General features: G+C 45.2%; 1 protein-coding gene across 6 annotated transcripts in view; it reads right to left on the minus strand.

The window, feature by feature from the left end:
• NPAS2 (neuronal PAS domain protein 2) overlaps positions 1–13,144 on the minus strand; it is a 149,941-nt gene that overhangs the window by 59,975 nt on the left and 76,822 nt on the right. For all 6 annotated transcript variants that reach the window (XM_040336443.1, XM_040336439.1, XM_040336440.1 and 3 more), the window contains one exon: positions 4,421–4,534. In XM_040336443.1, the coding sequence (XP_040192377.1) occupies positions 4,421–4,534 (114 nt within the window). The remainder of the gene's footprint in view (positions 1–4,420; positions 4,535–13,144) is intronic.

Below are 13,144 nucleotides of genomic sequence, written 5' to 3' on the forward strand. Positions count from 1 at the left end.
ACTTTGCTATCTATTCACAATCATGGCAATGGCTATCTGGTGGACACTCCCATCCCATGCGTGATTGATTGCATCCCAGCGAAAAAGAAAATGTACAGACACTCCCACTATTGTAAATCAATATGCTGTACCGCAATACAGGAAGCATTATTTAAACTGTATTCAAACTTTATTCCCATTTGGATTTTGCTTGTCACTAGTATTAATCATTTATCTCTTTTTTCATTTGTCCCTTTTATATATATATATATATATAAATATACAAAAAAATTTTTGCGGATACACCTTCACTCGGTTGTGTCATTTACCAATGGCATACAGTCTGCTACAGAACGAGTATTAGGCGATTCATTTCATTCATTTTTGGTCCTCTCGGACCTGATTTCTATTAAAAATTGCAGTTTTAGATTTTCGTCATATTTTTCCTCTTTTAAAACCAAGTATGCATCCCGGCTGATGTCCACCTTAATGTCCGGATTGAACAGCACCAATCATATCCGATGGGCGGAAAGGGACACAACCAATAGCTGTGGATGCTGCGGTACAAAGAGACAATGACAGCGTCATGTAGCCACGCCCTCAGTCGAAGTCGGAAGTGACGAAACGCGTCAGGGCGTGGCTACAGACGGACGCTACAAGGAAATCTATAGTGCGTTCCACCGCGCTCCAACAACAAACCACAGCGAGGAAACCATCACATTGCACCCGCAGCACACGCGGATCCCTGTGGATACGAGCAGACCGGTGAAATCACTACTTTTTTGTGCACGGTTGATTTATCTTACTGTACGGGCATTAACTAGTGGAGCTATTCCACACCTCATTAGAGCCACTGTTGAAGTTTTTTTGCACTATGATCTGTGTGTTCTTTTACTTTACATGTACCTCCATTTGAGCCATCCTGCCCGCGCAGCATCTGTATGACTTGATGGTTTGTATGCAAATCACTTATTGATTTGCAGTGGTAAGCTGATACCCTTTCCATTTGGGTGTTTTAACCACATTCTTTGGTGCAATTCTTATTCCACATTTGAAATGGTTTCTACTTTCAGGTGCATAAATACCATTTAAAAGATCACCTACACTCCATCACTCATTCAGTCTTTATTTTGAACAGGCAATCACCTGTCACTAGCGCTGTTTCTATCACTTTGAACAACAGTTCACGTGTTTTGATATTCTTTTATCATTTTTATTTATTTATTTATAGATGGATCTCCATTTATTTATTTTAAAATAGCTGCTGTTTAGAACAACACCACCCACTTTATAGGTGTTGGTTCTATTGTCTCTATATCTATAATCAATACATCACCAATACATTACCACTTTGGTTGAGGTCTTTGTTTGCTACCTGGTGCCGGAAGTGCAGCAGTAGGCCTTTTCACTGCACCTTCTTTTCCATATTATAGGATACGTTGTGTAATTACATATTACTCCATAGCGCCCCCCAGTACACTTTTTAACCTGGACGTCTGGTCCGCAGACCAGCATCCCAGTCAAATCATGCGGCGTAGTCCCACCGCAGATACTGATGGAACTTGACAGCCAGGAAGCTGTATCCAAGGCCGCATTGCAGACATATGTAATGCCATGCACCACCTGGTCTGCTATCATGCAGACCGGGGAAGCCATTTGCTATCCAAATCATGGTGCAGAAAATCTTGTCCATTAGGGACGCATTAGTGACTCCAGGGTCGTGGCCAACAGTGGCTGCCATGCTGACCCCCATACCCTAATCAAGGGCCGGGCCCTGGATACCAGGGGCCCCATCGGGGGTGATGTCCCTTATCAGGAAACATTCCACAAAGGGACAACGGACAGCCATGCAATTTTTTTTAAACGCTGCGGCCGTTCCAATTTTTAGCATGTAAACCTCCCAGCGATGCGGGCCAGATTTTAGGACCCAGAAGGGACCGACACCATAATAGATGCACTCGCTGTGACCTCCATTTTATTGGGGAGCCCGCACACGGTGATAAGTGCTCCAACAAGCGCCTTCTAGTGCTGACCCGGACACGGAAGCCAGCGAGGACGCAGTTCCGCCCAGTCCGAAGGTCCTGGGTTACATCCTCTGATAGGTCAGAGCAGGGGACATCTGCCACAGCCAGGCCCAAGTCTGAATCAAAACTTTACCCCAAAGATGGTGGGGGAAGGGGCATTTTTACCCCCCTTGCATCCGCACACCGCTTCTACCCTGGTAATAAGGGACTCCAGGACCACCGACAAGGCGTCCATACGCACCCCAGGTACAGGGCACCGGTTGCCACCACAGGGATGTCAGGGAAAGAAAACGCCAGTTTCTGGCGCCATGCAACCCGCACCTGCCTGACACCCATAGGGACCAGGTAAGGCAGCAAAAACAAAATCCACCCCCCTAGCTGCTCAGAGTGAGGGACCCCAGGGGACTCATCGCTCTGATCTAGGTGCTGCCAGCGCCGCTGTCTGCTCTCCCCATATGCCTCCTAACAGGCATGGCTGCGTTGTATTCTTGTACCTGAGGTGTTCTGCGTTGTTCGCGCCATTCAGAAGGGATGTTTTCACCGCTAGAGGCAAAAACCGAGCCGGGACTACAAGAAAATGGCCGCCAGCCGCCCCTATATAAAGCACGTGGTACTACAAGAAAATGGTGCCGGACCCCGCCAAAATGGCTGCCGAGCACTTCTGAGGAAAAAGAGAACACACTAGGCCTCAGCACGGAGGCCCCCCCATGGCACCAAACAACACCCCCCACGGACCCTGGGCACCCCGCACAGCCCCCAGCTAGGACACGGAGCCCCCCGGAGGACCCCGGTCAGTAAAGCAGGCCCAGCCCCACAGAGCATGGGAAGAGGGGAAAGGACAGGGAGAGAGGAAAGGAAGGGTGGGAACCCCCTAATCGACCTCCCAGGAATGCCCAGCCGTACCACCCTGCCGGAGCAGGGGGACTGCTACTTACTCGTCCTGCGATGATCAGCTGAAGGCATCCCAGACAGAACCAATCGGTACGGCATTGCTGTCCGCCCCACACACTGTGACACGGACATAGAGCCCGGTCATATGTGTGCCCTGGAGCATATAGCTCACCCGCCACCCCTGGAGCAACGGGGCATGACGTGGACGGCCCAGCGCGTAGCTATAAGGCTGACACACGCTCGATGGCCAAACTGGGGGGACTACAAGGATCGAGGATCCAGCCTGTCACCCAGTCGGCAGTTGATAGTAGATCTCAGGATCAAAAAAAATAAAAAATCCCCAGGCCACATGGGCTCACAGGGAGCCATGTCATTCTCCTATGCTAAGCAGAAAAAAAACTGAGTTGCATGATGCAGGGAGAGGGGTTGTACCTAGTGGGACCGCCCCCAGGGCGGTACTGTACAGTTTTGATGTATGTTTAACACTTAACATGCTTTTTTGCCTAGTCCTCTTCTGATCTGATGTGTCCGTCCATGAACGAAAGAGTAAGGGGATTTATATATTAATCTCTCCTACAGCCCTCTGTAGCTACTTCAGGGCAAGGCCAGCTTACATCTGTTGAATCAGTGAAGAATAATACCAGGTTCATCTAACTTCTTTTTATTAATCAATATCTACCTCACAGTAGTAATACAGCTAAAGCTATGCAAGTATTATTATAAATTGTATTAAAGTAGAGACCCTATATGAATCACTCTGACTTGCTGGGGAGTTGGATTGAGGTGTGGCAAAGAAGTGGCTTTTTGCTTGGTTTTAAGGTGAAGTTTTGGAACAACATTCTTGATAGAGAACTCTGCTACTGGAAACAAGCAGACTATCCTGAAGAGAGATCTATGGTCTAATGCATTTTATTAGTTAGTTACCACAAAACTAATCTTAGAAACTGAGAAGCAAATACAAGACTTTGGGAAGCAAGCACAATAAATGTCGAATATGGATGTACCTCCGAAAAGGTCAAATAATCACATACTAATTGGATCAGGCCCCACGTCTGTCCATCAGATGTCTGGATTTAACTTGCTCAGAAAACACTGAGGGATGAAGTTGTGGTTGACTAAAAAAGTATTAAGGATGGATACACAGATATCCCTAGAATTAAAAATACTTGTATGCTACCTGAATTGTAGAATTGATAAGGTGTTGTTTCTAAACATACATTGCTGCAGAACATTCACCCTGCCCATAAACGGTTTGAATCTTGGCCGATTCCTGCTGAACGGGCCGAGATTCGAACCGCGTATGACTGGCCTTATGCAACATTCAGATCCAAGAGCTGTATCTTTAATCACATCAGTACTTCACCTTTTAAAGATGTACCTAACATGCACAGGTCAGTGACAAAAGGAAATAATTTGTCAATGAGCTGTATACTACTACTGCATGCTAAGAAACACATGGGACATTTTATTACAATAAACATATACTTACACTCAAATAAAATAGACTTAAATTACCAGCTGCTTACCATTGCTGCATGACCGAAAATGTCCAACAAATTTTATATATTCATAGGTTTGGTATTCTTTGGGGTTTAAAGTGCCTCTAAGAAGATGGCAGCAGAATTCCAAATCACTGTCAGCTGAAAAATTGATAGAAAGATAAAATAACTCTCAAACTTGCAAAAACAATGACAATAAGGTGCTATGGGAGTGTTTAGAGAGTTAACCTGTTTTTAAAGATGCAGGTTTCAAAGCCATTACCCAGTTTATAGCTTTACTCCCTAGTGTATTACCAACCTAAAACAAACATGCAGGATTGGCGTTCAGACTTTCCTGGCTACATGTTTGCTTCAGCTCAGGTGACAGCCCTGGAGTTTGCTTTTTAAAAAACAAGTCAGAAATTACATACAGTATTTCTTTATATTATTTAAAGGAAATAATAGCAATTTTGACTTACCAGATACATTTCTCATCCTGGAGTATATTAAAGGACTTGTATTCTTAGACCATAGGTACTATGCAGGCTATCTTCAGATGACTGGACAGTGGCAAAAAACATGCTAGGGCCACCCCTAGTGTGAACTCATATAACCCCCACCCACTCAACAAGAATCAATTGTTATTAAGTACAAATGAGTCATCAAAGATACAAAAGGGAGGGGCATGTGTAATTTACTCTAACATAGGGAATTTTCAGGCACGTCAAAATTCTCATTATCTAAATCATATTGGGCCAGATTCTCATACATTCGCGCTGCTCCTGGGCAGCGTAATATATGAGATCTACGTTACACCGCCGCAGGTCTACAGGTTTACATCCTGATTCTCAGAACACTTACCTGTAAACTTGCGGCGGTGTAGCGTTAGATTGCTCGTCGCAAGCCCGCCCAATTCAAATGGGGCGGGCACCATTTAAATTAGGCGCGCTCCCGCGCCGAGCGTACTGCGCATGCTCCGTCGGGTAAATTACCCGACGTGCATTGCGCTAAATGACGTCGCCCCGACGTCATTTGCCTAGATGTATACGTAAATGGCGTCCAGCGCCATTCACGGACGTCTTACGCAAACGACGTAATTTTTATTGAATTTGACGCGGGAACGACGGCCATCGTTAACATTGGTTGCGCCTGCTAATTAGCAGGGGCAACCTTACGCGTCGGGTACGCTACGCAAACGACGTTAATTCGCTGCGTCGACCTCGCGTATGTTCGGGAATCGCCGTACTTACCTCATTTGCATAGACGACGGGGAAAAGCGACACCTAACGGCGGGAAAAAAAAATACTTTTAAGATCTGACAGCGTAACAGCCTTACGCTTGTCAGATCTAATGGGTACCTATGCGCAACTGATTCTGAGAATCAGTTGCATAGATACCCGGGGCCAGATGAGGTGTTACGACGGCGCTAATGGTGTTGCGCCGTCGTAACGCCTTTGAGAATCTGGCCCATAGTATATAACACAAAACCTAAATTCATAGACTATGGGGTATCCCTAAGCAATAAACTGAGGGATGACAACATGGGAAAACAGAAATGCTGACAGGCCCAAAAAAATATAGGAGTTCAAAAACCCATAAACCCTACATAAGAGCTTGAAGCAACCTGTGGCTGAAGCTCACATTAGCCAAGGCTTGAACATTCACCTGGTAGAACTTGGAGAACGTATGAACAGAGGTACCTGATTAGAAGGTTTATTTTTCCCTATGGACAGGCCAGTGTAAATGGACCTGTGTCTGTTTACAACCACCTACCTCTGGGTCCAATCACTAAAATACATGGGCAAGGACTCCATCTAGGTGGAGCAGCTCAGAAGTAGCCTGATGTGAACAGACAGAGCCTATTTACTTTTGACCACCTGTACAGCAGAGTGAGCTCTGCCTGTGCCCCCTTTGCAGATACTGAGTGGACATGATGTGTCATCTGTCTGCTCTGCTCTGATCTGCAGGGGATCAGCGCACATATGTCCTTCTGATCGCAAAAGAATCACCAACATGTGCAGTAGTAAGCAAGGTGTCCTCAACGAGGTCCTACAGGCAGAACAAAGAGAAACTCAATATTGTGAACAGAGGCAGTGGCTGATAGGTAGACCTTAATAGCCCTGGCCATATCCAAGCACTGTAAGGAAATGTCCTTGTAATCCTTTTGGGAAGGACAAAGGGAAGAAAAAACAATGTCCTCATTGACAAGGAAAGAAGAGACCACCTTAGGTCAAAGGAAGGTTTTAGCCTTACAATTACCTTGTTCATGTGCAAAACAAGAAAATCTTCTTTATAAGAAAAATATATCAACTCAGAAACTTGCCTAATAGGCATAATGATGAAAAGGAAGGCAACTTTGCATATGAGGTCTTCCATAGGAATTTGTAAGGGATACCAAGTGCAGGTACCCAGTAACAACAGGAATGACCAATTCAGTGTAGCTGTACTTTGTTAATGCACACAACACCAATACAACACCAGCATACCATAAGCAAAGCAAAAGTGAATAATGAATGTTACAGTGAAGAAAAACCAAATCAGCAACCTAACTATAATACACTATATACAAACAGCATGACCATGACTTGGAACAGAGATGGGGTAACAGGTAAACAGGAAACAAGATGCAAGATACAGGATAAGGCAGGGATCAGCATAAACAGCAAGCAGGTCACTGGAACTGCACCCTGAAGCTCTGGGAACCACACTGCCACCAACAGTTAATTTAGGTCCTGACAAATGTCTCAAATTTAATCAAACGCAGGTCACTGAAGAACAGAGAGCACAAGGCTGAGATCAAGGCTGACACAAGAGGTCAAATTAGGGGATTTATATGAGCAACTCCCTAAAGAAATGTCTTGATTAGGGACTGCAAGGCAAGAGGTTTCTGGAAGAAAATGGATAAAGCAGAAACTTGTCCCTTGAGGGTACTCAGATCCAGACACTGGTCAAGATCAGATTGAAGAAAGACCAAAATACGAGTATTCCCTAGTGTTCAGCCATCTGTCTATTGTAACAGCACTGGTGAACAGAGTGAACCACAACTGCGGTTAGGAAGGTTTTCAATGTGCTTCTTTATGTGAGAACTCAGTATTGGACCCCAGGCATCACTCCACACAAAGAGGAGTTTGGGGGTTCTCTACATCATCTCTCTCTCACATAAAGAAAGGCGTTGAGCTACCAAGGATAGATGCACCACAACATGCGACCAGAGCTCAGCGCCCAAAGTCACAATACACTCTTCAAAGATTCCAATACACCTCTACATGCAAGTGACTATCAGCACGGGGCCCCAGGTGTCACTCCACACAAACAGGAGCCCGGGGTTCACTACATCATATCACTCAAACATATAGGGATGTATTAGGCCACTAAGGGAGTCGGTATGAAAAACCATCAACCCTCAGCATAGAAAAGTTAGCGTGAACATGTTCAACAAGTTAGGACGAGGCCCATAAGCAATTTAGTACTTATGTCAAGCACGTAGTAAATAGGAGTTGTAGAGACAACCAATAGTTGCGTATGAGGGGCAATATAGCTCAGGTAATAATAGTTGCATATAAGAGGCAATATTGCTCAGGTAATAATAGTTGCATATGAAAGGCAAATATAACTCAGGTAATAATAGTTGCATGTAAGAGGCAATATTGCTCAGGTAATAATAGTTGCATATGAAAGGCAAATGTAACTCAGGTAATAATAGTTGCATATAAGAGGCAATGTTGCTCAGGTAATAATAGTTGCATATGAAAGGCAAATATAGCTCAGGTGATTTGAGAGTAGATGTCCCTTTATGATATTCCTTAGCAAACAGTCATTGGCACAACAGTATATCCCAAGTAGTATGTCAATAGGCTTAAGCCATGATGGATAACAGCAATTGTTTTAGATGGATAAATGCAGCAGATCTTCCTATAGTACTACAAGTGACACAATAGCTACTTATCCGTGTTGCATGGCTTCAGTGTAGAAGGTAGGGAATCCGTAGTGAATGGTGCCTGCAAGAAAGCCTCAAGGTTGTCCCCAGTAATTGCACGCTGTTGCAGTAAATGCAACAGCGCTAATGCAGCCTGGTCCGTTGTTGCAGCATGGAGAGCGATGGCACCATTGTTTGTAGCGTGGCCGAGCTACGGCTGACAATAATAGAACGGTGTGCAGTCAGCACACCGCTCTGTTTAAGGCATAGGGGTCAGGTGCAGTGCATTAGCACTGATTTGAATAGAAGCGCTGAGAGTTACGGCGCACTTAATCATGACTAGTACAATAAAAGATTACGTATCGACCTGTGAGATCTGTATAAGATCCAAACATTAAAGAAGACCACCTTATGGATTGCTCATGTCTTTACCTATTCCTACAAAACCCTGGGAAGCATTGTCTTTGGATTTCATTGTTGAATTGCCGCCTTCTAATGGATATAACACAATCATGGTAACAGTTGACATGCTTACTAAAATGGCTCATTTTGTCCCTCTTAAGAAACTGCTTTCTTCCAAAGAAACAGCGCAAACCTTACTGGATCATGTTATTAAATTACATGGTGTTCCTTTACGTCTAGTTTCTGACAGAGGTTCTCTGTTTGTCTCGAAATTTTGGAAGGCCTTGTGTCATATTCTCCAAATAGACCATAGATACTCTAGTGGATATCATCCTCAAACAAATGGACAGACAGAAAGAGTAAACCAGTGTCTTGAACAATATCTCAGATGTTATTGTACCCATCTTCAGGATAACTGGTCTACCCTTCTTCCTCTTGCTGAATTCTCTTACAATAATTCAACTAGTTCTTCTACTCGTTATTCCCCCTTTTATGCAAACTATGGTTTTCACCCCAATATTCTATCAGTCTTCATTACTTACAAATGTACCTTCAACAAATGATTATTGGTCTACCTTTTCATCCGTATTACAAGTTTTGAAACAAAATCTCAAACATGCACAAGATCGTTAAAAAGTCTATTATGATCTTAGGCATAGACCTTCACCATCTTGCAAAATTGGCGATCAAGTATGGCTCTCTACAAAAAACCTAGGTTTGCATTCACCAGCGAGGAAACTCGACAAAACAATTTTTTGGTCCATTCCCAATTTCTAAAGTTATTAATCAAAATACCATGCAACTTTCTCTCCCTCCGAAACTCACCATTCATCCCTCATTTCATGTGTCTCTTCTCAAACCCTATCGACCTAACCAATTTCCTGGTAGAAATCCTCCTCCTGCACCTCCTATCAGGGGCGGACTGGGCCAGGGGACAGGGATGCGTTTTCCCCCTGGGCTGTTCTGATATGCTCTGCAAAGGCTGCCTTGTCGCCAGCTCAGGACCACACATGCACAGTATTTGAGCTGGCCGAGTGAGGCAGCTATATCCAGCACTGTGAGCAGCGATGTCTTCTGTCACACAGCCGTCAGTCTGTGTTACAGAGCCCAGCCCCTCCCACCCTCCTCCACACAATTGGCTGGCAGAGGCTGCTCTCTCTTTCCCCGCCCACACTATGTGCTGACTGGGAAGATGTGTGGGCGGGAAGTTCAACCTGAGCAGTCGGCTCGAATGCAGTGAGTCACCTGGGACCATACAAGTAAAGTAAGTGAGCTTCTCCACCCTCCCCCTCCCTGCAGCTAAAACTTTTTTTTTTTTTTTTCTAGTAGCCTGTGACAGACACTACCCAGGTGTTATGATGTGGGCTCACACTGGTATCCTGCAGTTTGTCTTCCTGCATGTTGCCCCTATTCCCATAGAGGTTGCACATTTTTACTGCATGTTCTGAAAGTGCACAAAATGTCCTGAATACTGCATCTTTGGTGCAATTCCAGAAAATGCAGCAAAAATGTGCAACCTGGGGGACTATGACTGTGGAAAACTGGCAGTACACCAGTGTGAGCCCAACAACTTGTATTCACTTGCAGCAGGAACTGCCACTTCACTGAAAAGTGACAGGCAGAGGAGGTGATGTCACATTTCCTCCCTGCCTGTTTTAACCCCTTAAATGCCAATTCCTCCAGGTAATGGCATGGTTCACTTTGAACTCCACCTTGTTTCCATTACTCTCAGTAGGTATTAGATGTGTTCTCACCTTATTGTTTGCACATCTAATACCTAAAGAGTTCTGGAAATAAGGTGGAGTAAAAAATGAATTTCTACACCCAAGTGGAGCATTTCTTTCACAAGATTTGAGGGTATTATTAAACCCAAAGGCTGGTTGACTTAGGCCACCATAGACAGATTGAAATTCTGCTGGTTCAGCAGAAAATTCAATCTATCTATGTGCAGAATGTGGTTGTACAGAATTCAATCTATCAATTGACTTCAGTACAACCATCGTGTCTTTTTTTTTGCAATCACTGCTGGCTGCTATAGCTGCCAGCAGTGATCACTGTATTCTGATGGCTGGAAAACTTTCAACCCCACAGAGAGTGACCCTTTCTCACTGCCCCCACAGAGAGTGACCCCTTCGCACTGCCCCCACAGAGAGTGACCCCTTCGCACTGCCCCCACAGTGAGTGACCCATTCGCGCTGCCCCCACAGAGAGTGACCCCTTTGCACTGCCCCCACAGAGAGTGACCGCTTAACACTGCGGGCAATGTGGAGCAGTCTAATTCTCTGTGCAGGCAGCGTCAAGCGGTCTCTCTCTCTCTCTCTGTGCAGGAAGTGTCAAGCGGTCTCTCTCTCTCTGTGCAGGAAGTGTCAAGCGGTCTCTCTCTCTGTGCAGGAAGTGTCAAGCGGTCTCTCTCTCTCTGTGCAGGAAGTGTCAAGCGGTCTCTCTCTCTGTGCAGGAAGTGTCAAGCGGTCTCTCTCTCTGTGCAGGAAGTGTCAATCGGTCTCTCTCTCTGTGCAGGAAGCGTCAAGCGGTCTCTCTCTCTCTGTGCAGGAAGTGTCAAGCGGTCTCTCTCTCTCTGTGCAGGAAGTGTCAAGCAGTCTCTCTCTCTGTGCAGGAAGTGTCAAGCGGTCTCTCTCTCTCTCTGTGCAGGAAGTGTCAAGCAGTCTCTCTCTCTGTGCAGGAAGTGTCAAGCGGTCTCCCTCTCTGTGCAGGAAGTGTCAAGCGGTCTCTCTCTCTGTGCAGGAAGTGTCAAGCGGTCTCTCTCTCTGTGCAGGAAGTGTCAAGCGATCTCTCTCTTTGTGCAGGAAGTGTCAAGCGGTCTCTCTATCTCTCTGTGCAGGAAGTGTCAAGCAGTCTCTCTCTCTGTGCAGGAAGTGTCAAACGGTCTCTTTCTCTGTGCAGCAAGTGTCAAGCGGTCTCGATCTCTGTGCAGGAAGTGTCAAGCGGTCTCTCTCTCTCTGTGCAGGAAGTGTCAAGCAGTCTCTCTCTCTCTGTGCAGGCAGTGTCAAGCGGTCTCCCTGTCTCTCTCTGTGCAGGAAGTGTCAAATGGATAAGTAGCTATTGTGTCACTTGTAGTACTATAGGAAGTGACACCTGGGGTCCTGTGCTGATAGTCACTTGCATGTAGAGGTGTATTGGAATCTTTGAAGAGTGTATTATGACTTTGGGCGCTGAGCTCTGGTCGCATGTTTTGGTGCGTCTATCCTTGGTAGCTCAACGCCTTTCTTTATGTGAGAGAGAGATGATGTAGAGAACCCCCAAACTCCTGTTTGTGTGGAGTGACCCCTGGGGTCCAATACTGAGTTCTCACATAAAGAAGCGCATTGAAAACCTTGCTAACCGCAGTTGTGGTTCACTCCATTCACCAGTGCTGTTACAATAGACAAATGGCTGAACACTAGGGAATACTCACTCGTATTTTGGTCTATGCTGATCCCTGTCTTATCCTGTATTTTGCATCTTGTTTCATGTTTACCTGTTACCCCATCTCTGTTCCAAGTCCTGGTCATGCTGTTTGTATATAGTGTATTATAGTTAGGTTGCTGATTTGGTTTTTCTTCACTGTAACATTTATTGTTCACTTTTGCTTTGCTTATGGTCTGCTGGTGTTGTATTGGTGTTGTGTGCATTAACAAAGTACAGCTACACTAAATTGGTCATTCCTGTTGTCACTGGGTACCTGCACTTGGTATCCCTTACCAATTCCTATGGAAGACCTCATATGCAAAGTTGCCTTCCTTTTCATCATTATGCCTATTAGGCAAGTTTCTGAGTTGATATATTTTTCCTATAAAGAAGCTGTTCTTGTTTTGCACAGGAACAAGGTATTTGTAAGGCTAAAACCTTCCTTTGACCTCAGGTGATCTCTTATTTCCTTGTCAATGAGGACATGAGGTTTTTTCTTCCCTTTGTCCTTCCCAAAAGGATGACAAGGAAATTTCCCTACAGTGCTTGGATATGGCCAGGGCTATTAAGGTCTACCTATCAGCCACTGCCTCTGTTCACAATATTGAGTTTCTCTTTGTTCTGCCTGTAGGACCTCGTAGAGGACACCTTGCTTCCTACTGCACATGTTGGTGATTCTATTGCGATCAGAAGGGCATCTGTGCGCTGATCCCCTGCATATCAGAACAGAGCAGACAGATGACACATCATGTCCACTCAGTATCTGCAGAGGGGGCACAGGCAGAGCTCACTCTGCTGTTCAGGTGGTCAGAAGTAAATGGGCTCTGTCTGTTTACATCAGGCTACTTCTGAGATGCTCCACCTAGATGGAGTCCTTGCCCATGTATTTTAGTGAGCCTGATTAGACCCAGAGGTAGGTGGTTGTAAACAGACACAGGTCCATTTACACTGGCCTGTCTATAGGGACAAATAAACCTTCTAATCAAGTACATCTGAAAAACTGACAGGTGGACCTTATCAGACCTTAAAAAAGGGTTCCTCCCTTCCTC

Source organism: Rana temporaria, chromosome 2 (assembly GCF_905171775.1).
Source record: "Rana temporaria chromosome 2, aRanTem1.1, whole genome shotgun sequence".
In the NCBI taxonomy this organism is placed as follows: Eukaryota; Metazoa; Chordata; class Amphibia; order Anura; family Ranidae; genus Rana; species Rana temporaria.